We start from the raw sequence: 27,513 nt of genomic DNA, 5'->3' as shown, positions 1-27,513 counted from the left end.
TCAGGGTGAATCTTTGGATGTCATTGGCAAATTAAAGTCTGTTTAAGTCTGTTAAGTTAAGGGATAAAAGCTGTTAAATCATGCACCTGTCCCATTAAATAACCCTTTAAAGGAAAGGGTTAGCTCAAATTAAAAGTCTTTGAAAACGTTTTTTAAGGTTTAAAAACATTTTTAACGGAGGATATATTCATAATAAGACATTGCCTAATAATACAAATACAGTGCAGTCAAATTTTTCCATGAATTAACCTGACCAAATGTGGAGGAATGTCCACATTAAATGTATATCTTTGTATAGCTACTAAGGTATGCCTGCCGTAATCTGATCAATAGAAGTGGCCAACCATTCCCCCCTCCTTCTTTTTACATCTTTTGTTTTGAAAACGGAGGTACTTCGTACTCGCGTGCGCGCACGCAAACTCACACACACACACGCAAACACACACACACACACACACACACACAAACACACACAGTCGAGGCGGAGTTTAGCGAAGACCTACATCGGCGTCTCAGTTAAGGTTCTTCTCTGCTGCGTAGCTTCACACACACACAGACACAACTGTTGTGTCTGACTGTACTTGCCGAAGCGTAAAGAGAAGAAAAACCAGGTCTGTAAATATGTAACCGTACATGCCCTCTAACATACGTGTTTTCCACCGGGAGAAGAAAGATGGACTCTGTTGTGAAAAACACCCAGAAGGAGTTGTGGCTCCGTGGTCTGCTTTGGTGGTCGCTTTTGGTGAAGCTGGCGTCGGGAGGTAACAACTTTTTGACTCCTTTTTCAATGAAACCAAACGAGAGAGAAACTCATTTGAAGGTGCTTCAATTCCGAGTTGTTTATACTGTAACCATATCATTATATGACTTAACTTTGACGACTTTCTCCCAGGTGGTTGTGGTTTACCGAGGGATCGGAGTTACCGGCTGAAGGCTAACGTTAACGTTACGTAGAGAATTACAGGCGACCACTTCAGTGGTCACAACAAATGGCATTGTAGCCTTTTTTGCTTGCTGAGATTTATTTCATAGTAGGCCAGAGTACTATTTCTGTATCAGGCTTAATGTAGTATCAGCTTACAGAGAATTGTTAAATGTGTTCTGTGCGTGCTGTAGGGTTACACAGGTCTTTCAATGTTGACCTCAACATAATTGAATACATTGTGAATGAGGTCTGGCTGGTCGGTATTTGGCTGCATGTTAATAACTAATTCACAACAGCAACAACAGAAATGTTTAGCTTTTTAAGCAGCATGATTTTCTCAAATGAATGAGGCTCAATCACATCAATATTTCTCTTATATTACTTATTGATTACTATCAATATTACTTTAGATAACCTGTGCACACATATATGCATTCCTCTCATCTTGTCATATGGAAGCACCAGAAGTGGGCCTCTGATGCACAGAAATCTGACAGGGACTGTAGCACACTCAAATAAAATCAAGAAATGGACAGTTGTCGCTGCATTGAAAGATCTATGGGGTGGGGGGGGTTAGTGAGTCACAGCTTCAGATGTACATTATTTACATTCACGTGGTCGTTCATTAGCCTCTCTGTTTGATTTTATCCCATGCCTGTGTCATCTAAAGTCAGCAGTGAACCAGGCTTTGGCCCTGGGGATAATCAGGAATGATTTTACCGTGACTCACTCCCATATATCTATCATTGAAAATAACTACAATATAGACAATTGTTTTACTTCAGTGCATGTCAGAATGCATGTATTCCCTTGGAATCATTAAACAAGCCTTTGCTAAAACATCCACGTTCCAGCCTCTGACAATGCATCAGCGACAGAGTGGCACGACAGTCAACAAAAATCCGAAGAGGCGCTTCAGTCAAGTTGCATCTCTGATCTGTTGTGTGAATTGGCACACAGGCAGTGACAAGCACTGGTCTCACCCCTCAAATTAACTGTAAACCGGTGTTCGCTAAAAGGTCACTGGCTTTGTTGTTGAAAGAGTGGTTTGTGAAATCTCACACAAAAAAATGTCCCCGACCCACAACAACTGCCCCTGCAGACATGTAGATTACAGAACAACCTCCTAAACACCTCCTGTTTCTGCTTCTTTAGGCACACATTCAGGTGTACACGGCTATGTTTATGTGTATTTTTTTTCTGGTAGTAGACTGCTCTTTCATTAACAAACCCCCCAAAAATGTCCATGTTTAAGCATGTGAGTATGTCAAAAATAGCTGAAACATTTTATCACAGCTTTCCAAGAATACAGTTCCCTATAAGAAGGTGAACTTTGGGAAAAAACCTTTTTGTTTTAACCAAACATGACGTTCAATCATACAACTTTAACGTCACTGTGACATCGACAAAATACAATTGAGCATGCATTTCCATCCTTGTGAATTTAAGGAAAAAATATCATTGCATTCCTCTTGGCTAGTTTTTCGAGAATGCTTCCTCCCTGTTATGCACACCGATCCAGTCAGATGAATTACCATGACGTCTAAATAAGAAAGGACAAGGGGTCAGAATAAGGTTAAGTGATGCTGTGTGTGCCTGTGGGCCAATCAATTACTTTATTTTCAGCTGTAGTAAACAGCTGCTATAAGGCACATTACACATGACCTGACTGGTCTGTTAATGACAGTTAATTTGTTTTAAACAAACCATAGGAATAACTGCAATTGAAAAAATACTTTTTTCTCTGAAGGGAGCATTTTATTTAAAAAAAATAAATAATAGGTACTGTATATCAGCAGGTAGGGGAATCTTTGGTGAAAGTAAGCAATTGTTTTTTAAAATATATTTAATAATTGTTCAAGCTTGTGTTTGCACTTTACCTGATTATTCAGCCTGGTGTGTACCAGTGCTGTTTTGTACGTTTGCACAAATAAGTTCCGAAGCTGACTACAGTGGGAAATATGAGATGGAGACAACCATGTGAAGTTCATTGAAAAAAAAAATGTTTAGCTACTTGTTATGGACAAAAACTGGGTGTTATGCATTATTGTGTTGTGTACAGTATATAATTGGTATAAACAAAATGAATGAATCTTGGTCAAAATAAGTGCACATTTTGTTTTACAGCTATGGTTTAGTATTGTGTTTTTCTTATATTATTAGAGGATTGAGGATTAGAGAAGTGCAAGGATAAATTGCTTAATTGATTAGTTGATTGAAAGAAAATGCATAATTTTGATAACCAATTCATTTCTCATGCAAAATCAGTTGAACAGTTATGCTTCGTTTCTTTGTCTTATTTGTTGGTAGACTAAATGTCTTTGGGTTTTGGACTTTAATATTTGAAGACCGGGATTTAGGTTAATGTGATGGAAAGAAATGGTGAATTTTTAATCTTTTTTTCTGACATCTTATAGACCACATGATGACCACAAGCAAAACATTGATTATGAAAGTAGTTCAATCAGGAGAGACTTTGTTGCTGATATGCATAGATTTATTGTACATAATATAAAATTAACAGAGTCAGAGTTCCCCGATGGAACCTAGACGCTGGTGATGCTGGAAAAGGAACCTGAAGACTGAACGAAGAAGCTGTCCGCCGGACAGGGACTCAGGTCGACGTGGTTGATGATGACCAGAGGGGGAAGGGGAGGAGGAGGGTTGCATGTTTGCCTGAAAAGACAGCTGACAGCAACAAGAGAAGACATTTAAAGCAGGATGTTGTGTTGTGTTTGGATCATAGATTTCGTGGGCAATTTTGGTTGGTTTACTGAAAAGTGAATGCCTCTTAACAGCTGAATAGTTTAAGGACGAGATTGTGGCGATTAAAGTTATTTAGAGGTCTTGCTGAATGAATTTAGGCTGAGCTCCATTAGTTAGTTGCACCCCTACAAAATATCAACATTTGTTTGTTAAGATAAACTAGAACAGATAAAAACAACAGTATGTTACTCTGACATATGAGCCAAATTTAAATTGTATAAACATATGATAACAAAACATGTATGTAAAATGATGCTGCATATCATCTCAAGATCTTTATGTGCCAAGTTGAGATGTGGCATAACATCATTTCCATCTAGAAGAAGAAAAACTGACACGTTCAGAGCGTCGTCTCCAAGATACAAAAGCCGAAATGGATTTAGTTATTTGACATGTTGCTATTGCGTTTTTGTATGTGTTTCCACAGGGTACATGATATCTTTGATACACTAAGGGGGACTGATATAGTTGTTTGGCTCTCAGCAATCAGCTCCTGATGACTGTGGATTTGGCTGAAGGGCTAATTTACATGCTTTACTGGTTTAATGGTGTTAATTTACTGCACAGTCCATACAGATTGAATTTGTTCAGGCAAACTACCTATTAGTGCATTAACCCTTTTAGGAGTAACAACAATGCATTAACTCACATTAACTTTATCTAGCTCTCCCAGTGAGTCACTCTGGCCCATTAGCAGAACTCTGTTCTTGACCTGGGGACACAAACCACAAATACACGAGATGTGTAATAAACATGTTTCTCTCACAGAGGCACATATTTTAGTTAATGTTTGTCGGGCATGGAGGCTTGGATGAGAAAGCTTCAGAGCGTGATAGACCAAAAAACAGGGTGATGCGAGAAGGCTGGGATGTGAGGTAGAAGAAACAGCTGGGTCGGTCCGCCACGTTGTTTGTGGAAACCGTGGACAATTTGAAGATGTCGGAGCCTTTCATGTTCAGGTTGAAGGTGCCTGTCAGGCTAGGGCAGGCCCAAACGTGTCTGTCTCCCCCCGTGCTCATCTCCACATCCTCTGCTTCAGATTGTATACTGCTGTTGTGGCATTAAAGTCTAATACCTTTTCTAAAATTCAGTAGTCATTCCTATGATTTTGGACAGTCCGTGAACAACTTTCTTTCAAAACTACAAACGAGCAAAATCATAAACCTGCAATTCAGTCTCAATGCACAGGATTTGTTTCGTCCTAAAGGTGCTTATTATTCTATATGTACAGCTCTAGTGCTTCATAATTGCCATACTTGAAGGCATGTAAATCCCTATGGTTGAGCACATGAAGTACAAATACAACAGGCCCACCAGGAAGGCTAAACTCAACAGAGATGCAGGTGAGGTGTGTGTGTGTGTGTGTGTGTGTGTGTGTGTGTGTGTGCGTGCGTGCTTTCAAAATACACAGGCTCTGCTCCACTTGTAAAAAACAACCAAGATGGTAATTAGTCCGACTTTTATATCTAAATGTCACAAGTTGGCTATTTTAAGACCACTTTGCTTGACTTGACTTGTTCTGTGTTTGCTGTTCATACGCAGTGTGTTAAATGTTAACAGGCTGCATAAGACACAGTGAACACCACACTTGAACACATACTGTACATACTCTCTTTTCCTCTTTTTTGTATTTGTTTTTAATACATCCTTCTTTCTCCAGCTTCCTTCTATGGCGACGGCTTTGTAAAGCTGAAGGCAACGGAGTCGTCCGACCATAACACGCTCCGCATTCGCTTTCGAACCTCCAGCACCAACGGCCTGCTGTTTCTTGCTGCTGGCCAGACTGACTATTTCTTACTAGAGCTCCATGCTGGTCGCCTGCAGGTGGGTACATCAATGGCCCCAGCACTTGAGCATATGTATTTATGCATACATGAGCACACACATGCACTTGTGCACATACAGTATGTACAGGCATGCAATACACACAGATCCTTGTGCTTGACCTCATGCACGCGTATAAAGATACATCACACACACACACACACACACACACACACTGATCGACGTAAGCTATGGCTCCATCACAGTTGACAATGTCAGTCTCTCAACACAGTAACACAAGCAGACAAGACTGTGTGGTGTGAACGTGAACCAGTCACAGTGGAAAGTAGGAGATTATGAAAGCAGCTAATCTGTGTGTTACTGTATTTGAATAATCAAGCGATAATTGTTGGGTCATACTGAATAATGTACAGTAGTAGTGTAACTGGGACTATAATCACTCCATAATAGAATGTAATATAGGGCTGTAACTAATGAACATTTTTTGTTTTAATGAATTAATTTTTAATCCATTAAAATGTCTTTTTTTAATGTTCATCACAACTTAGCAGAACCCAAAGTGGCATCTTCAAATGTCCTGTTTTTCAATCAATTTAGAATGTTATAAATTACAGCAAAGCAGCAATCGTTATATTTGAGAAGCTGGAACCAGCAAATGTTTGACATTCCTGCTTAAGAAATTACAAAAAGGATTTTGTGTTGAAAAACAAAAGCATTTATTCAACCAATCATTTCATTATCATTGCTCTTTATATATGGTATATACTATATTCCCGGCCAATCTTTCAGGTTAGCTGACCAGCTGCTGCTGACGGTGCCTAAAGCTAGATGGGACCAAGCGTTGTTTTTGTTAAAATCGTACTATATAAAAAAAGTGGATTGGATTGGATTATATTGGATATATAATAAAGAAGCTATTCTTTCCTTTGTCCAGACCTTTTGTTATTAACACTGCCACATACTGTCCTGCTGTGCAGACATAAATGTGTCTCCTCAGTGACTAGAGTGCCTTTTGGTCAATTCAAGGCTTAGTTAGTTGAAAAGACCTATGTATTTAATTTCAAACTGGTAATATTTAATCAGGATTATCAGACACAGAAAGTTTAACTCTCTATTTCTCTAGGCACTAAATTCCATAGTAGAATACATTTAAATTACAAGATTAGAAAAAATATGAGGAGTCAGCTTGAACTAAAGCTGTGTGCTAGTAGTAAAAAAGGCTAATCTAGCCAGTGTATGCAGCTAAGCCAGGCTAAATGATCATAAAAAATGGACAGACATATTATAGAGGCTTTTTAATATGCAAACACAGTCACAGGAAACACATAGAGTTCCGAGATATGCATTATAGCTTTGTGAATCAAAGTTGAGAATTTCTTGTCTCCAAGCTTCTATTTGTGTCAGACGACTGTGTTCCATTGGAGTGAACTGCTCGTCCCTGTTCCTTAAACTGGCACCAGTTTTTTTTTTGTTCACTTATCCCCAGGCTCGGGGTCTCATTCCATGAGTCAGACATGAGCGTCGCTCCCTGGAAATCCGTGCATGAATAGCAGGGACTCAGCAGCAAGCCTTGACAAGCACGTCATCTAAATGCAGCATTAGTTTGAGATGGTGACATTATGCTCTGTGGACATAGTTGAAGGCAAAGAGATGATAGTTCTCTTCCTGCTTTAAATTGCAGAAAAGCTCACTGTTATTACAGCGGGTGACATCATGGAGCATGAGCAGTCTAAATCCTGTTTCCCTTTCCAGGTGTCACAGTGTCTACACCTAATAATTTAATTCTTATAAGTCATAATGTCATAAGTTATAGAAACAATTATATAATTTGATACAATTACAATATGTTAAGAATCTGCATATTATTTTTGCATTTGTAATGTTATATTTGTTTTTTATGAAAATATTATTTTTACAATGATGTCTTCACAATCATACCAGACAGTAGCAACCTATATATGAATGTTTCACCAAAAGTAAGGTTGTACTCTGTTTTGAGCTAAATACTGAACCTGCCAACCTGCTTGTATGGACAATGCTAACGTGTTAATGTTTTGTGAGTATAATGTTTATGATATTAGTTGAGCGTGAGCTGAAAATGGCTGTAGATGAAAAGTTAAAGGACCACCAAATGAAAGACAATTCATCCTGATGGGTTCATGAATGTCTAACAAAATTGAATGGCAATCCATCCAAAAGTTGTCAAGACAAACCTTATGATGGCGCTGGAAAAAAGGTCACCACCAAACTTATCAGGATCCTCTTGATATATTTGTACCACATTTAATGGCAATCCATTCAGTAGTTGTCAGAAATGTTAAATAAAAATAAAATCAGTGGTTGTTCAAGAAGAAAAGGGAGGGGATCACCAAAGCCAGTAGGCTACATCCTCTAAACACCATGAATGTCTGCACCAAAATGTCATGCCAATCCATTTAATAGTTCTCAAAGTATTTCAGTGTTAACCAAAATGGTGGACCAACACTGCCATTCCTAGAAGCACGTGACTACTGTAACAGCTATCATATTTGAATGTGGGACATCAAAAAATATGTATCTATTCTAATATGATATGCCTGAAATAAAATGAAATTGCTGCTTAGATCAGTATGAGGATTTACCTTTTATTTCTGTAATATAACATATTTTCTAATCCAGTTGTTTTGTTTTTTGTCTTAGCTGAAACTTGATCTTGGATCGAGGGAGCTAATCCTACAGTCAGAGAGAAGCATCCAGTTTAACGACCTGGCCTGGCACTCTGTGGAGGTTCGCCATGTGCAGCACAATATCACTCTGACTGTAGACAAGAATTCGCACACGGCTGCAAAGATGCCACAAAGCTCCCATCATGATTTAGAGATTTTTGATGTACTTTATGTTGGAGGCTCAGGAGGCCTGGACAGACTATACCTCCCCAGAGACCCAGTCGGCTTCCGAGGCTGCATGGACGAGGTGATTTTTAACGAACATGACTTGTTGTCATCACTGAGGCCATATACCGGATTCAAGAATGTCCATGAGGTGTCTTTAGGCTGTAGTCCCCAATTCTTTGCAACCGAGGAGGACCCTATCAGCTTCTTTAGCTCCAGGGCTTACATTTCTCTTCCAACCTGGAACACCCAGCAGGATGCGATATTCGAGTGTGTTGTGCACACATCAGCCAAAGAGGGAATTGTCCTGTACAATTCAGCCAGAGAGGGGGACTTTCTGGCTGTAGAGGTTCAGGAAGGTTTGCCAGTGGCCATTGTTGGGAAAGGTGGAACCATAACTGAGCTTCGATCCCTTACATTCATAAATGACAGGAACTGGCATTCCATCAAGTTGCATTTCAGTTCCAAAAGCCTTGAGCTTACTGTTGATGGAGAGATAGTGAAAAGTAGCATTAGCTCTCGCTCAAAGGGGCTTCATTTTAAAGGTTATCTTTTTGTTGGAGGTATCGATGACAGCACCAGATCTGAAGTCAGGAAGGTGGGGCTTGTCTCTGTGTCTGGAAAGCGTGTCAGAGGAGGTTCCTTTAAAGGATGTTTGAAGAACATTGAAGTCAACGGAGTGAAAACAGGTCTTTCAAATGCTGTAGTCAGCAAGGATATCTCAGTTGGCTGTGAGCCAGAGAAAGAACCTGAATCATTGAACACTGTGAGTCCAACAAGTGCTCCAGGATCCTTCTTTCCCTTGGTGACACCACCACCGTCACTTTATATGTCTACCATTGCAAGGGGCTTGGACAGAAAGTACAGCTCAAATTTTGTGCAGGTCAAAGATCTTGTGGTCCAGGAAGGTGGTCGGGCGTCTCTCGAAGCCAAACACATCAAGGTACTCTTGGACTTCAAAAAGCTTGGGATTAGACAGTCTCAGATTATGTTCCGAATTCGGGAGCAACCAGTTTGTGGTCAGATAAGGCTTGATGTTGATCAGGACCAAGAGGAGAACACCTTCAGCATGTTGGACCTTTGGCATGGACGAGTGATGTATATCCATGGAGGCTCAGAGGAACCAAATGACTTCTTGATGTTTTCAATTTATTCTAGCAGTAGAAAGCAAGTTCCTGATTATCTGAAGGGCAACAAGTTGCACCGCTATAATATTACTGTGACACCCACCAACGATGCACCTGAATTGAGTCTCCCTGAAGGAAACCTCTTTGTCCTGTTGGAGAACTCAAAGAAACGCCTCACCACTGATGTTTTGAAAGCCACAGATATTGACAGCAGCTACACCAACCTTGTATTTTCTGTGCTTGGGAACCTAAATGCTGATGCAGGATATTTAGAAATTGAAAACAACCCTGGCAAGGCAGTGACCTCATTCTCATATTTAGACTTGGAGGAACTGAGGGTGTGCTATGTCCACACAGGAGTTCGAAACTCAAGGATAGTTCTTAGAGTTGGTGATGGGGAAAAGGTCAGCAATACTGTGGTTCTAAGGGTCATGGCTATAGCACTGGAGTATAAAATTGCCAACAACACAGGCCTTCAGATCATTCAAGGAGAGACAGCTATACTTGGTTCAAAGCAACTGGCTGTGCAAACCAATGCTGTGAAACAAGTTATAGACATCCGGTATGATATCATTGAACCCCCTCAGTTTGGAGAACTCCAGAGACTTCACTCAAGCGGTGAATGGAGGCCTACTGACTCATTTTCCCAAAGGCTTCTAGAAAAAGAGCGCCTGAGGTATGTTAGCACTTTTCAAGAAATCCAGACATCCAATGTCACTGATTACTTTAAGAGCAAAGTTAATGTGGCTGCTAGGGAAACCACTGAAATACTCTTCTCAATCACTGTGAAGTGGGTGAAGTACCACCTATTGAGGAATGTTATGATAGACATGAATAAAGTTAGGAAAGTGACACTGGACTCAGAGTGTCTTTTTGCCACAGCTGAAGGTGTGACCCTCTCAGAGGATGACCTTTATTTCCGGGTACTCACCACACCAAAGAAAGGGAAACTCCTGCGCGACACCACAGTCTTGAGCAAGAATTCAACCTTTAGTCAAAGAGATGTAACAGATCTCAAAATGCATTACGAGCTAGTCGACAGGCCTTATGAAGATATAAGCGACAGGTTCAAATTTCAGCTGGTTTCTAAACATGCTCAGTCACAAAACTATGATTTCCGGTTTTCCATTAAAGCTGATGTCAACAGTGTGTTCATGAGAAACGGTGGACTCTCACTTCTGGAGGGAGAAAGTAAGCTTATAATGAAAGATGACCTGTTTGCAGAGACTTTGAGTACAAAGGATATGTACTACACAGTCATAAGCAGTCCCAAACATGGGAAGCTAGTCCGTATTAGTCAGTCAAATTCCAATGCTAGCTACGACAACATCTTAACCTTTAATAACCAGGATATATTGGAGGAACGGATAATGTACATCCATGATGACAGTGAAACAACTCTTGATGAGTTCACTTTCATAGCCTCCACCAGCCAAGGTTTCAAATCCTCCATCGCAGAAGATGAAATTGGCTCCAAAGAAGGAATATTCAACATATCTATTCAACTAATAAATGACCAAAAGCCAGTACGTGTTATTGATAAGGTTTTCCATGTAGTTAGGGATGGACAGAAGCTACTTACTATAGAGGATTTGCGTTATCATGATGCAGACTCTGATTTTGATGATGGCCAGTTGATTTACACTCGACGTGGAATCCCAATGGGAGATCTAGTGCTGGTTAATGACACTACTCATCGGCTGTTCAAGTTTCAACAGAAGGATTTGGAAGAAAAGCGAGTGTTGTTCATTCATAAAGGTGTGAGCACTGGTAGGTTTGTGCTCTTTGTCTCAGATGGAAAACATTTTATATCAAGTCTTTTAGACATCAGTGCACATGAGCCTTTCTTGAAGGTCGGCAACAACACCGGGTTACTGGTTCAGAAGGGCCAGTCAGCAACCTTTTCCACCAATAACTTTAGTGTCATATCAAATATGGACATCAGAGATGACCAGGAGGTCATTTTCAAGTTGGATGAGGCTCCCAAGTATGGAGGACTTTATTGCAGTGACACAAAGGTGGATTCCTTCTCACAGTTGGACTTCAAGGATGGGCTGATCTCCTATCGGCACAATGACAGCAAGCATCTTGCAGACTATTTTAATTTAACAGTGAAAGCTAAAGGTCTTCAGCTTGCAGTGGGAGTCAATGTGAAGGTTTACCTGGAAAGTCATCAGAGGCCACCTATTGTGCTGCATCACAACATCTTACTTGTGGAAGAGGGAAAACCAGTGAAGATCAGCAAAACTAAACTAGAGGTGAGTGTTTCAGAAAAGACCCATATTGAGAGTTTTTAATCCAAAGTCATGACATTTTTATTTTGGTTCCATTTACACAATGGCCATTTTAAAGGCCAATACCATCCTTTTTTGTCATATTGCAATTTATGCTTTAAATGTCTTTAAAATGCCACATTACAAAAATCTAGTTTTTTTTTCTTTATTATTTGACCATTGGCCACTTAACCTTTCCTTTATAAAAGATAACAATGATAAGAATTATAGTTATAATAATAATTGATATATATTCTAAATAATGATATGCATACTTGTGGAATCTGAGCACAATGTTTCATTTCAACGTTTTATTTTAAGAGCTTCCAAACCTGGTTCTAAAGATTTTTCATTAAACAACCTGCATCATGTTGTGGTGCAGTTACAGTGTCAGAAGGGAACAACATTTAGCAGATAGTTTAAACTATGATAAAAGAACAATATCTTACAATTGTTACAGTAAATGAGCAGTTTGTACTGTTTTAAAGGCTTCTGAAATAGAAAACACTTAATGCCGGCCAGCATTTTCTTTTTAAAATAATGGCATGTTACATTGAGAGAAAAAATGAAAACTAAACTTTAGTGACACTTGGAACATTTCAAATAATATGTTTTCTGATTGCTGCAGGTCACTCACGAGGACAACCTGCCATCTGAGATTGTATTCACAGTGAAGGTAGCCCCGTCTCATGGCTTTCTCCGGCGTTTTGTTGAAGCGGGGGAGCGCTACATCGGAACCAAACAGTCTCCTGTCAAGACGTTTACCCAAGAGGACATAAACAGTGGAAACATCCAGTACATGCAGGTGGAGCCCAACAAAGTAAACGACACTTTGATCCTTGATGCCACCAATGGGGTGACAGACGTCAATGGCATTAGGATGTCTGTTGACATCATCCCACGCCTCATCCCTCTTCAGGTCTTTAATTTTACGCTGAATGAGGGCGCCTCCAAGGCGCTGACCCAGGATGTGCTCAAAGTCACCAACCGACACTTTTCTCGAATCAACTTCCTGTATAGTTTGACTGAGCTCCCGCAGCATGGTCACATTGAGCACTCTCGACATCCCGGTGTGGCCATAACTTCTTTTTCCAGGAGGCAGGTGAGGAACTGACAGACGCTTTTATAGTGGCAGCAGAAAAACAGCAACAGACCAGCAGTTGGATTGATGTATAAGTAATTTGATTTAGTGTGGTGGCAATATTTAATAAGACACAGAGGTCATGTCTTATCATGATCATTGCCATTTTACAGGCATAAAATGGTTTTAAGGAGAGGATGCTTTTTTCAGATTTGACACAGATCTACAGGAATTTAGTGACCTAAAATGCCTTCTTAATTACATTTATGTATAGCAATATTAAGAATAATATTAAGCAATGTTTGACTACTTGATTGATTAAATGGGATTGATTGTTATTGTAGTAAGTAACACGGGACTTATGTCCTCTGCATTTTTCTATTACTTCCACTTTCATTTTACACAATAAGCTTTTTCAGTATTGACAATATTTATCGATTGAAATCTCTTGGCCTTGCAATAATGTTTCTGCTCCTAATTAATTTCCCAAATTTTGCAAAGTAATAATGGTTTTAATTTTTGTCCATATTTTATATGCATGCTATGTCATGGACCAAGTGATGATAATGATCTAAGAGTCAAAAATAATTTTAGTGTTTTTTACCTCTCTGTTTTGAATAAATCTTTGCAGTTTTAATATCAGGGTCTTCCCAATCATTTCCATTATCTTTAATCAGGTGGAACACGAATTCATTTACTACGTCCATGACAGCAGTGAAACCTTAGCTGACAACTTCACTGTGGTGGCCAATGACACGGGCCTGAGGAAGCAGAGTGCAGCCCAGACGGTGTACATCCAGGTTTCAGCTGTCAACGACGAGTCTCCTGTTATTACAGCCAACAGGGTCCTCAGGGTGAGTAGGCCCTGCTGCTCTAAATTTAAACTGGACATTTTTTTTCACTAGCAGGTCTGGCACCATAACTTACTGTCAGACAATTTTCATGAGGGCAGTGTTGCAAGTTGCCATGGCTGGATGAGAGAAACTATCTTTGCTATGTGGAGGAGGGTCTCATGGGACTGGCAGCACAGCACAGACATTGACATACATTGGGGGTGCATTGTTGGGATTTCTTTTAAGCTTTCAAACAATTTCTCCTGGTATTGCAATTAAGCACTGCTTTTTTGGTGGGTCAGTTGCCAGCAATGCTGCTTGAAGAATTGAATTGAAGAGGGAGCTGCTATTTTGCATAGTTTGGATTGACTGTATATTGTTTCAAAGGCTTCTTATGAATACAAAAGAGCTTAAAACAAAATGAAAAACCCACAGGCACGGTCTTGCTGCTGAAAATATCTCGCTTGAAATTAGTTTACTTTGCAGGCACCCTAGTGTTGACTGGCATGATGGCTTGGCCTGGAAATAGCAAAAACTGTGACCACGTCCTCAGTTCAGTCCAGTTTTCTCTACTTCACATCTTGATTATAAATTAGGTTGAGGTGCTGTATATATACTGTGAAAGTATCAAAATGTTCTACGGAAGACCCGGAAATGCTAAGCTTATCAGAGCAGACTAATGGCGTTTTTCGACTGCATGGTACTTCCTCGTCTCGCCACGACTCTACTCACCTTTTTTGGTTTCCATTATGACAAAAAGTCCCTGGTACCTGCTAACAGGTACTTTTTTTTAGTACCATCTTAGTCAAGGTTCCAAGCGGGCTGAGGCGATACCAAAAAGTGACGTGAAAACCTGCAGGCTACTGATTGTAATCAGAATTGTCACTATTCACTGCATGATCACTGCTAGCAACAGATGGGGGTGTTCTGAACAAACCTGTTGTGTTTAAATAGTTTAGCCGGCGTTTTTTTTATTTTTTTTTGCTGCAATCAGCCTCTTTCAAAACTAAATTTATCTTCTGGCAACAGTCACATGCAGAAAATCAAAAGCAACAAACCTCCCACGTTCTGTGTGTGTGCCGCGTTAGGTCACAGCAGTTTCCTGCTATGATGACCAGCCATGCTCGCCTCACGCATAGGGCGGTACTAATCTGCAATGGAAAAAGGAGGACGGCGCACCACTGTCGAGCCAAGCCGACTCGAGACAAGTAAATCAGGTGCCATTAAAGAAAAACGCCATAAGCTTTTTGGGATGAGGGTCTTAAAGAGACAGGCACTAAAACTGAGCATTTTAGACAGATGGTGAATATAGGTATACTCAGACAGACAGCATGGCAGAAATATTATGTTTTTGGAACATTAACATATGTAATTATGTTCTAGTAGAAACCCAAAATACAAGTATGAACTTGAAAATTAGCATATTATGGCACCTTTAAAACCCATCTGTGAAAAGCACTTCAACTCGCATACATTTTAAATGTTTTACTTGTAAATTAGATAGACGTTGTTGTGTGTGTCCATGTGCTGAGCAGTGCTGACTTTTACTCATCATCTCGTCATCTTTAGTGGCTAGAGTTGTGAGACGTCCAGCTGGAAAGAGAGACTGAAGGACAGGTCTCTATTGTCTGTGCAGCTTTGCACCAAATGCCTCAAATTCCTCTGGGATCATGCAGACTCAGAGAAGATCGACTTCTAAATTTCCTTGCACTGAAGAACACTGGGATGCCACTTGAATTAAAGTGGCTTTAATTAGAAACTTAAAAAATTTGTTTTTAGAAGGGAGCTGTTTATGATTTTTGGCGATATTCACTGACAACCTGGTCTGCACATGTTAGTAGTTGGTTTCATTTAAATATGATCATTACTAGATGTTAGGTGGAAGGTCTGGATTTGTCCACAAGGTGGCTCTCTGCCACTGCACTTCATTGAACAAGTGGAAGATTTTAAGAGATGTACAGGTCTTCTTCTTACAATCACAGTTATTTATTTATTCCCTTATGTAATTATTCCCCAATTGTAAAGCTAGTTTTAAAACAGCTTTGATGTTTATATATAAAAGGACTAATTTGATTTTTATTGATCAATCATGCCACAGGGATTACCTTTACATGCTAAATAAGATTTAAAAGGTTTAATATGGTCTTCCTGTGAAATGGATACATCTGTCTCAAAACAACTGCTTTGTCAAAAATGAAAGAAAAAAGAACAGACCGAAGAAAGATCCAATAATGATTTCTAGCTTTAAAAAAATATTTTCTATGTCAACAAAAACCTTAAATTGTACATCTGTATGCAGAATCTGCACTTTTTAAACTGAAACCAGTACACCTTAATCCACAACAAATGTTTTGATTTTGTAGTTGTGGCAGTATGAACATATGTGACATACATTTGACCTGTTTCTGTTTTCCAAGGTCTGTGACAGACATTTAGAAATAATTCCATCCCGAGGACTCATATCAGCAGTCTCTGGGGATTTAACTGGAATTAAACATTGTTTAACTGTGAGGCCTTTAAAGTGTGACTCAAGAGTAGAATAGAGCTGTGAGCAGAGTTTCCTGAAGTCAAATGTAGTACTACTTTAAGTTTGTTTTGCTCAAACTTAACTGTCGTCTCCGTGGCTTAAGCTGCAACCTAATGAGCGGCAGACTCTTCCCGTCAGGTTTGAGGGATTAATCTGGACTCCACAGGGCTTTTTGTGCAAATTGATCTCATGTGTCTTTTCTTTGAATTTTGGTGAGTCAGACTGATCCTGCTGTGACTTCCTGTTAAGTGGAGGATGATTGGAGGTATAGGCATTTGCCGCTAGCTGAACACACACTCATATAGCTTCTCATGTGGGAAGACGTTATGCTGTGGAACCAATGAGATGTGTGTTATGTCCCCGTGTGGTGGGTGGATGTGGGGTGTGCAGGTGCTAAGTGAAAAAGTACCCCATACTTCTGTTCCAGTAAGTAGCACTTACAACCAACTGAGAGGCCAGCTCACTGCCAGTTACACCCGAATAGATACATTTTAGGGTAGGGTTTTAAAAGGTAAAACTTCTACTTTCATAGCACAGCAGTGGTAACTAAATAAATAAATATGCTTGCTAGTTAGCTACTGTGTGAACACTGAGATGTTACTGTGATCACACCCTCTATATAAAACTTGTATATCTTGTGGGGGCATTGCACTACAATATGGCCAACCAAAAACTGTTTTAAATAGGACATTTATTTGTATAAAGAGGACTGTAAATTGTATGGTACATAAGAATATATTTCACACCATGAACTCCAACCAGAGTGGACTTTGTGACCAAACATGTTCATATTAAAAAAAATGCAATAATCAATATTTATATTTTGAAAAACTAATTCTTGAAACCAACTGAAAGCTAGTATTGCCCTGTGTCTCAGGTTGGCAGTAGCTTAGTCTTTAGGAAATTGTGTTGGGAACCAGAGGGTTGTGGGTTAAAGTCCCTGTATGGACCAAATTATGGGGCTGGTAGGATTGTGGATTGGTAGCTGGAGAGATGATCTAGGCACAGTATCCCCCAACCGCTCAGGGCACTTCTTACTCTGACATTTCTCCATTTGTGCAGGAATAGGTCCTGAGCATGTGTGTGTATTTCAGGCCTGTGTATAGTGATTACTAACAAAACAGAGTGTAAATTGTAATTTACCCCCATAAACAGTATAAATTATTATTATCTGCTGAATGTCTGAAGGTTTTGATGACAAATATATTTTCCGTTACCATTACTGCAAGTGGCCAGATGCAATATGTATCTGTCTGTCTGTATATTACTGCAGGCACTGATCACAAATACTTATAGGCCTCTTCCGTGAGGCAATCACAGAAGACATGTTATAGGAGGAGATATGAATGATGGTTGAATTCCATTTAGCTGCTGTAGTTTCAGGATTAATGTATTGTGCATGCTGGCTCACTGGGACACTTGAATAGAACAGAGCCATCGTGAATATAATTGTTAACAACTGTGCTTTTCCTACTATGACAATTCCAAATATTTGCTGTGAAAACGGCCTTCGTTTTTCAAGTAATCAGATTTGGGTAAGTCGTACATTCTCATGATTTTTGTCCCGTCAGTAATTACTGTGGAATCCTAACCAGTGTGAGAACAGTGCTATGTTATGTAATAGTTTTCTTCCGGCCCGAAGTACAGAGGCTCATCCTTTGTTGTCAAGTGTCTGTGCGGTCCAGTTGCTTTATGCTCTGTGTGTCAATGAGTTCCTCTGTTCCTTCGTGTTAGCTCAAGGCTTTTGAATTTACATGGAAGCAGGACCTTAACTGTGCCTCTCCAACACTCTGCAGTTCACCCAACTGTGTTTATCGTCATGCCTATATTTAGTCCTGAGATGTCCTTTTTTTTCAATTATGATGTTGAACGGGACTGTCGTCTTATAATAAAAAGGTGCCTCAGTTAGAGATGGTTTTCAATTCTGCTTGGTTGGATAATGTACTGCACAATGGAAAATGACAGGAGTAGAAGAAGAGAGCAAAAAACATGGGAAATAGCCTTGGAGCTGGACTCACACCCACTGCATCCTGGGTCCATTGTATGCAGAGATGAATGATGAGGACTATAAGCTGTTTCCGTTGGTCTTAATATGTCTCACTTCCTTTTCAACTGTATATCTGAGCAGTAAGTAGGTGTTGCATAGCTGCTCTTCAAGTGAGAAAGGCACATGAGACACAATCCCTTTCTTTCCTACAGAAAGTCAAATTTTTGTATCAGGGGTTGTGATCAAAGACTGGCATCTGCAAATGGAAAAAAAACTTTTATGTAACCATTGTATGACAATATTTGACAGTATTTAATTCCTTCTTTCAAATTAATGTCAAACTGTCATTGAGCTGTCAGCCCCTACATCATGAGCCATGTCATACTTCTCTGTTGTCGCTGTTCTCCTTGAGGTTTGTTTTTTCGTGGAGATTTCAAATGGCACCTGTTGTGTGTCTTTTGTGTCAGGTTTGGGTGTCTTCAGTGACGGAGATCAGAACAGAGGACCTGAACGCGGAGGACCTGGACACACCCTCGGTGGGGCTACACTTCATGGTGACCCCACCTAGCAACGGACACCTGGCCCTGAAGAGTGCCCCCATGAAATCAGTGCTCAACTTCACCCAAGAACACATAGACCAGGGACAGCTGCTGTTTGTTCACAAAGGTCAAAAATCTTTTTTCTATCCCCTACTGAAATATTAACATTGCACATTGCTGGAGATCCAGAATTGATTTGTTTTAACAACATAAGCTAAAAATGTTGTGTTTTATTTTAATTTTTTTAATTTCGCATTTATACAAACGGCATGAAAAACAGAAGTGAAACAAGCGGTACAGGAGAGGTCAAGAAGCCATAGACTTATACAGTGGTTTTCCTGCCAAATTACAAACTATAAAAGAAACTATTAAAAGAATTAACAGGCACAAAAAATAGAAATATGACCACAATAATATCTAGATTTTTAGGCGTTTCTATTGCTATATTAGTATATGGACTGGGCAATAGTTCAGTACTCAATTATCATTTATGTGACTTTCATTAGATTTGTATTTTGATAATGTTGTCATTCAATAAAAAAATAGATATTTGATGTTTTTTTGAAAAGGGATTATATTTAATATTGTGACATTGATTTAGATTGTATTGCCCAGTCCTAATATAAACTGTAATGCAGTCTTCCAAATTCCTTTTTATTCCTCTGCATGCTTTAGATTTAATTGCAGCAATGTCAAATGTGTATTTAGATTTAAGATAACTTGTTGTGGTTGTGGTTCCTTTCGTGTCCACTAGAAGATGCTGTTGACAATTCCTAAGGTTTGATTTACTTTCTACTTCACATTGAAATCACAGTCATCTACAGCAACAATGTGCAACTTTCTTCATTGGTCGTTAAATTTCTATCAACACTGATACAGACAGACGTGTTTGAGCTGATAAATGTACAGTCAGGAAGTGGTTGATATTATCTGTCAACATTTAATGGTGTGAGTCTTAGATCAGGTTTCTGCTTACAGTTCTGGATCCTATCTACTTTTTTCTTTGCCTGTACTTGTCCCACCAGGAAAGGTTGTAGTAACTGTGTGTAAGGGACTCGCCCCACCTATTTTGTTTAAGTATGCCTCTTTCTTTTTGCACACACAAGTGTAGACAATTGATTTTGATTGAGTATTCCCTTATTGACTCGGAATAAGGATTATAGCTTGTGTTGCAGTCTTTCTTGAGACCAGCATCAGGAGTGCTGATCAAGTATTTTTTATGTTTATTTAACAGAACCCAGACAGCATATCTGCCAAGAACAACGTGAAAACATGTTCTCACAAAACTAAGTTTCAGTTTGTCCACTGCATTAGACAAAATGTAACAACCTTGCCTAAGTCTTTTTGACTGCTTTTAAATTATTATTTTTTTTTTCATCACATTTTCAGGAGCTATGTCTGGAGGGTTCAACTTCCAGGTCAACGATGGTGTGAACTTCACTCCCAGGCAGATCTTCAGCATCACTGCCAGGGCCTTAGTTCTCAGTTTAGAGAAAAACCGTCCACTCAAGGTTTTTCCAGGTAAATCATTTAGGAACAAGGATACTTATTCTTTATTTGTATTATTGTCTAACAAAGCCAATAATGTGCTAGTATCTTTTGATAGTTTTTATCTTCCCTTTTCTGTGGTGCTCAGCTCAAAGAAGTAAAACTTTAAGAACGGGTCATTGGTTTGATATACTGTAAGTACAAACCAAACTTGATTTCCAGCCGCACTTTCATCCTGAACTTATCATCATCTTATTTTCGGGACCTTTCGGTATTTCTGGAATGGACGACTAGAGGAAAATAGGGGAGGGTCATGGCTTTTTATTCTTTGTTGAGGGGAGGGTCACCTAACTTTTGCATTCATGAAAACAGCAACATTTCTGAAAAGTGGCTTGTTTGGTGCATATTTTTCCATGCAGCTCCTTGTAGCTCTCTCAGTCTCAGCACCCCAGCGCTAGCAGACGGGTAGCTCCCTGTTAAGTCAGCCAGACAATTTGAGCTGTAGCTTTGTATGGACCGTGCAATTTCCCAAACTGAATAGATCCCTCCCGCACATATAAACACAAAACTACTTTGCTAGTTCCATCATTTTGTAACTGAGACATTTGCTAAAAAAACTATTTATTCATTTACACGATTGCCGTACTGTTTAGTTCAAAAACATTGAAAACACCAACTTACGAAAACATAGCGAAACAGACGAAAGCGTTTATTTTGAAAACTCGAAGCTCACGGACAGCACACAGTCGGGAGAGCATGAGCTGTCTTAACTGTCTACGGGCATGAGACGGGAGGTCTCCAGGCTCCAGCCCTATCTGACTCAAATATTCTTTCGGTCCCTGTGATTATTTGTGAAATTGTGAAAATGACAGCCTTTAAGTTATTTGAGAAGGAAGGAGTGCTCCAGTTCACGTGTTGAATATGTTATTACCCAGTGTGCTTTGTTGACTGGTCTCAATGTTTTATTGTTTTATTTCATATGAATACTAGTTTAATAGAGGAGTAACGTAGTATTTTGATATAATGCAGGAAGTGTGCATTTAGTTTTTGTAGTTATTGTGTTTTCACAACAATGTTAGTGAGTAAATCTACTGAAACGGCCGCCATAACAGTGGAGTGTGATGAACAAGATAAGAAGGCAGCTGGTTAGTTGTGGAAAGTATGTAATGTTTATATAAAAACAATGGCATTTTGTACATCTTTGTCAAGTTCAAATCAGAACAGAAGGCATATATAATTGTTGGGGAGGGTCATAGAAATCATTATTGGCAAAGGTGGGTAAAGTTTTTTTTAACCCCAAAGCTCCTGAATAAAAAAGGAACAGTCCCTTAGTTATGTTTTTTTCTGTCCTCCCTTCAACATTAGATCAAAAGAATTACTGAGGTGGAATTTCTTATTGATGGGCTTTTGTGTAATGAAACTAAGCAGCTGCTTCCTGCAAGGAACTGAAACAATATTTTAAGTTTTAGGTGTGCTTTTAATATCCATAACAAAAGTATTGATTTTCCTCTTTTTTGTTCCTATTATTTGGGCTGTAGTTAGTGTGTGTGTGTGTGTGTGTGTGTGTGTGTGTGTGTGTGTGAGTGTGAGTGTGAGTGTGCGCGCGCACGCGTGTGCATGCATGCGGCTGTCACCCTTGCCCTCTTATTTGCTGTATTTTGTCAAATTTTACCTGCACCAGTAGCATGCTTAGGTTAAATAATTCAGAACCTTTCCAACAGCCAAGTCATTGCTTTAACCAAATACCAGACTGGTGAATCAGCTGACTGCTTAAAGTTTTGATATACAGTATGCTACTTTTAGCTTGCTGGCTGTGCTCTATGTCTGCATAAACACATTTTAATATTTTTTGAGATTCCCAGTAGTCTGGCTTGAGAGTTACAAGGAAAGGATATTGTGAGAGCAGCAAACTGCCAACTGGCACGCTCTGCTGAGCTTCCCAGCCACAGGGTGAGTGGGTACTTGAAAAGCTGTGCCACTATCTGTCTTAGGCAGCCCTGTTTGTGCTTTGTGCCAGGTGGGGCAGATGAAGGGGGGTGGTGCGGGATTGGGAGGTTTAACTGACAATCAAGGGTTTTAATAATAATTTAAGGGGTAGTGTGAGACACATTCACGCTGGTCGTATTTGAAGGTCGAGTAAAAATTAAAATTGTTTAAATTTGCGGATAACCAATGGCATTTGTTTGGTTTTCAGAAGTGTGGGGATAAAAACACACCTTCAGGCAGTCTCATCTAGAAGACATTCATTGCATGTAGGAGTATAGTAGTGCCCTAATACTATTGTAGTATGGATAAACTCAGTTCCGAGTTGCTCTATTTTTCTAATCATTTGTCATCATTTTATATGTGTGATGTAGATGTATTATTATCCCATACGCCTCATAAACATAAACTTCATTTATGGTGTTTTTATTTAATTTTTACATATCTCAGTCTCACATTACCAAAGTTGCACACACAACAAACAGAGTTTCAGCAAGTATTTTGATTGTGATGTATTTTGTTTATGTTCCAGTGAGCTACTACTTCTACTTTTTACATACCACCGTCATAAAATCCATCCATCCATCTATCCATCTCCATCCGGTTATCCAGTATCGGGTCGCGGGGGCAGCAGCTCCAGTAGGGGACCCTAAACTTCCCTTTCCCAAGCCAAATCAACCAGCTCCGACTGGGGGATCCTGAGGCGTTCATAAGCCAAGTTGGAGATATAATCTCTCCGGCCCGTCACAGAAGGCTGCACAAATATCCGACAACAAAGCTGAAACCATATTGTGCAGATTAAGAACAAGATAGGTTGTGTGAAAAGATAAAATAGCCCGTCTCTCCCTCTTCCTCTAAGACTGGATGGTGGGAGTGCTCACGACAATGAATGAAATTCCCTGTGCTTTGATCAAACTTCCATTTTTATCAGCAGTCATTTTTTGGGAGCCTTACCATCTTCACAGTAGCAGCAGAGCTAGAATATCTATGTAATTCATCTCAAGAATAAAAGGAGTTCTCAGTAGTTGGTCTCTGTCATCGTGGTTTGATGTCTCTCTACATTTCCCCCATGTGGAAGATTTTTGCGCCTGCAAGATGCTGTTTTTTTTTTTGCCTGGATTTTATGTAACACCGCGCACTGCAGTTGGACCAAGCTGTAAAAAGCCTGTGATGTCTGCAGTGCAGCTTTGATTTGACACATCAAAGGACTCTCATTGGTTTTTATTTCAGTGCTTGTTTTCCATAATTTGGTGGCAAAAAGATGTGAAATGCTTTCAGAGGGGAAGCTTGCTGCATTTGATGCAGTCACACAAGAGTTTTTACAGCGTAGTAGCAGCTAAACTGAAAACCAGACAAGAAAAAGTAATTTTCTTTCCACATATTGTTTCATGATCAACTATCCAAGCCACTACCACCAATAATTCTCTTAATTTAATGTCTTTCCTCCAGGCTCTTCTACTCCAATCACAAATGAGGATTTACAAGCAGTGACCAATGATATCAGCGACACCTTGAACCGCATCATTACATTCAGTGTGATCCGGCAACCTAAACTTGGCCGTCTGTTGAAGAGACTGTCTGATAATTCAACAGTGGACATCTCCACTTTCACACAAGACATGGTGAGTGAAACTGAAAACTGAAAGACACTTTTCTATAATTTTACATGAGATATAATGTATATTTTTAAAATAAAAGGGATGTGAACCAGTTTGATATTAAACCTTGGGGTTCCTCCATGAATGTAGAAAGTTGCCAGATTTACAAGGTATGAATAATAGATAATCTTCATCCTCATTCATAAAATTGACTTTTGCGCTTCTTTATCTAAATGGAACATGTAAGCCTCTTATGTAATCAATTATTTCTGAAGGATTATGATCTGACACAGTTAAAGCTGTGATGCTCTGTGCACGTTATTTACTGCCGAGCAAAGTAGATTTAAATTATTGATGAACTCTTACACTTACTGTAGTAATGTATTTCAGAAGGGTGAATAATTATTTAGGCCACTGAACTGTTTATACAGTTGAATAAACCATCAGTTCACTTTAGGGATGGCTGATCTGCATATTTGTTGATGTGAATATATTTTGGATCGTGGTTTGCCTGAGGATCTGTGGTGTTTTTGTACCTTAGGTGGACAAGAAAGAGGTTGTGTACATGCAAACCCCCATCGAGTCAGTGGGCTGGGAAGCCATGGACTCTATGACCTTCTCTGTGGCATCCCCGCCTACTTCTCTGGACAGCCAGACCTTCAAAATAGTAATTTCTTATGAGAATACTGGACCTGAACACAACACCGTCCTGCTTGCAAACACAGGTATGAACACGAGTCTAGCACTAGTATGACCATGAGTAAAGCAGGTATGATGTTAACCAGCTTAGTTTAGCGAGTTAGCATTCTAACATTTCCTAATTAGCTCTATACAAAAAGTATAGCTGAGGTTGAAGAGAATGTCATTATTTTTGCAAGACATTTTGACTTCATGATACATACAAAAGGTAAATGCAACACAATGTTCTTGACATAATAAAAGGAGCGTAATAATAAAACAAGTGCGAGTGAAAAAACCATCAGTGCAGAGTATAGGTGGTGTAGTGCAAGTGAATTGTTTTGTCAAGCAGGAGTTATTACTTTCTCCGCTTTACTGAGGAATTTGATGTATAAATGGATCGGTCGCTTGAATTCTTCTTGTAACTCTGTCATTGTACATCTGATTGACCCAAGGTTCAGTGCTCTGCGATACCAGTCCCCCTTATGGGATTACTGGTATGGTTGTCTTATTTGATTGGTGTCTGTCTTGTGTATCTGTATGTTTCTTTGTTGTTGCTTTTGTATTTTTATGGACCATGAGTCCAAATAATAAAGGCTATCTATACAAAGGCTGAGATATACAAGACAAACACACACAAGCACACACACACACATACACACACACACACACACACATCCATCTGATAGTTGTCGAGATATTTTAGTCCGGAACAAAGCCACCCATGGCTAAAAACCCCTACCTATGCTCTTGTTTATGTTGTTTTTAACTTAAAATGATTAACAATGTTGTCATTGGTGATTAACTTAATGTTTGCTTGGTGCTAGGTGCTGAGGTAACAGAAGGGGAGAGTGTCATCATTGATGAATCCAAGCTGGATGCCACTAACCTAATGTCCAAGCTGCCGACTCCTCAGCGGAGCTTGCATGAGGTCTGGTTCCAGGTCACATCTCTGCCTCGGCATGGTGTCATAGTGGTAGGTGAGAGACAACTCACCAAGGAGAAACCTAACTTCTCCCAGTTCATCGTTAACAAATACGGTATTGTCTACAAGCACGACAACTCAGAGACAACTCTTGATTCTTTTGCATTCAGTGTATGGCTAAATTCTAAGGGCAAAACTGCGCAACGCCCTGAAGATGATATTGACGTTGTTCACGAAAGTTTTAACATTACAATCATACCTGTAAATGATCAGCCACCTTTGCTGAAAACCAAAGCTCCAAGTCTGAGGGTGGTACAAGGGGACACAGTACCCCTCCGGCCTGAGAATCTCAAAGTTGAAGATTTAGACAATCCTCCTGATGATATTAAGTTCTCTGTGATTAGCAAGCCAAACAATGGTTACCTAGCTCTTGAAGGAAGTTTGAATGAGTCAATAGTGGCCTTTACCCAAGCCCAAATCAATAACGGAAGCGTCTATTTCATCCACGATGGAAGCTCTGTCTCTGGGGTGTTTTACTTCAGTGTCACGGATGGCCATCATAAACCAATTTATAAACTATTTAACCTAGAAGTGACAGAAATCACCATTTCTCTGGTCAACTACACTGGGTTGACACTGGAGCAAGGCAAGACTTCAGTATTACTGACCCAAGACAACCTTTTTGCTGAGACCAATGGGAAAAACATCACCATTCATTACCAGATTACAAGGCCTCCAAACTTTGGCAAACTTTTGAAGGATAATAAAGAGGTTACGCAGTTTGAACAGGAGGATCTACAGGCTGGATGGTTGTCCTACCACATGCTGTCCTTTTCCTCTGCAGACGACAGCTTTGAGTTCGCTGTCTTTACTTCAGAAGCAAACGTAACTGGCCAAGTGTTTAACATAACGACCAGACCTTTGATTAAGGTTGGGAAAGGTTTGAGGATTCCCAATGGCATTGCTGTCAAACTCAACATTAGCTTTCTTAATGCCTCTGAACTAGCTAATATCAGTGATAGTGACCCTATATTTGAAATTATCTCCCATCCTAAGTATGGGAAGGTGGTTCGGCGAGCTGTTCCAGCCGAGTCCTTCACCTTTCAGGAGGTGATGCAGGGGAAGGTAGCCTTGGAGCTCAATGCCAACATGACTGGAGTTCAAGAGCTGAATGACTCACTTGTGTTTGTACTAAAAGCTGATAACATCCAACCTGCTAAAGGGGAGTTCCACTTTACAGTTGTGCCATTTGATTCAGCACTTTTTCCAACCACAATGAGTCCTATCCCAACTACATCATCTGTTTCTCAGACTTCCAAAGATGAAACTGCTCCTCCAGTCCTGTCTACAGCTTTCCTCTACACCCAGCAACCAAGTAAAAACCAGCAAAAGTTCAAGGCACGCAACCGCTGGGGAAACTCCAACAGAACAAGCATTTTTAGTACAACTTTTGCCAAACCAACGCATGGAACAGAGGATTTTCCCTTTAGGAACACACCAGTACGTGTAGAGTCCTACCCTCAAAGGACCTCCAGTCCGCTTCTGGTCATCTTACCACTACTGGCCCTGCTGCTACTTATAATCATCTTTGTAGTCCTGGTTGTCTTTCTTCGACACAACAGGCAAAGGAAGCAGAGCACTGCTGCACCAAAGGAGCCACCTTCCACTGGTCTTCCAAGCAGTCAGTCCTACCAAGGTCAAACCCAAAGAAGCACAACAGTTCCCACAGTGACTGTCACTCCATTAAACCCAAACTGCCCAGGAAGCCCTGTTCTTGATCGTTTTTTGACGCAAAAGCAGGGCTTAGCTTACAACACTATTGATTCAAACATGCTCATAAGTTCTTTGAGTAATGGGTCCCCTTCATCGTCTTCCCAAATTATTAGAACCACCACTCCTACTCTGCAGACAAATCAGTACTGGGTATGATCTTCCACAAACCAACTTGTAGTGATAGAGTTTGTTTTAGAGAATTATGTTACAGGTTTTGATAACATATGTGGTTGTGTACTTAGATGAGACAGCGATGAATTAGATTAAAGGCAGAACGAGTAGGATTGTTGGTTTGTAAATACAACATTCAAACTTGGCCCCTCCTTTTCCGGTTCGAAAACACCAGAAGCGCAGG

The 27,513-nt window shown here is 39.9% G+C and overlaps 1 protein-coding gene across 1 annotated transcript; it reads left to right on the top strand.

The window, feature by feature from the left end:
* Nucleotides 1-458: 458 nt before the first annotated feature.
* cspg4b (chondroitin sulfate proteoglycan 4b) lies at nucleotides 459-27,513 on the top strand. The gene is made up of 10 exons (XM_034872124.1): nucleotides 459-761; nucleotides 5,352-5,515; nucleotides 8,156-11,731; nucleotides 12,375-12,848; nucleotides 13,505-13,681; nucleotides 18,642-18,840; nucleotides 20,103-20,234; nucleotides 23,634-23,806; nucleotides 24,324-24,507; nucleotides 25,288-27,513. Exons 1-10 carry the CDS (start codon nucleotides 674-676, stop codon nucleotides 27,312-27,314), a joined length of 7,194 nt encoding a protein of 2,397 aa, XP_034728015.1. The 5' UTR covers nucleotides 459-673; the 3' UTR covers nucleotides 27,315-27,513.

Source organism: Etheostoma cragini, chromosome 5, assembly GCF_013103735.1.
Source record: "Etheostoma cragini isolate CJK2018 chromosome 5, CSU_Ecrag_1.0, whole genome shotgun sequence".
Classification (NCBI taxonomy): Eukaryota; Metazoa; Chordata; class Actinopteri; order Perciformes; family Percidae; genus Etheostoma; species Etheostoma cragini.
The sequence above is the reverse complement of the archived record's forward strand: the minus strand, read 5'-3'. Positions and strand labels throughout refer to the sequence as shown.

Bases quoted from the DNA above. Each gene is read 5' to 3' on its own strand.
- cspg4b (XM_034872124.1), top strand. From the start codon at position 674: ATGGACTCTGTTGTGAAAAACACCCAGAAGGAGTTGTGGCTCCGTGGT. The intron at 11,732-12,374 runs GTGAGTGTTTCA...TGATTGCTGCAG, and splicing joins TCAGCAAAACTAAACTAGAG to GTCACTCACGAGGACAACCT. The intron at 12,849-13,504 runs GTGAGGAACTGA...ATCTTTAATCAG, and splicing joins CTTCTTTTTCCAGGAGGCAG to GTGGAACACGAATTCATTTA.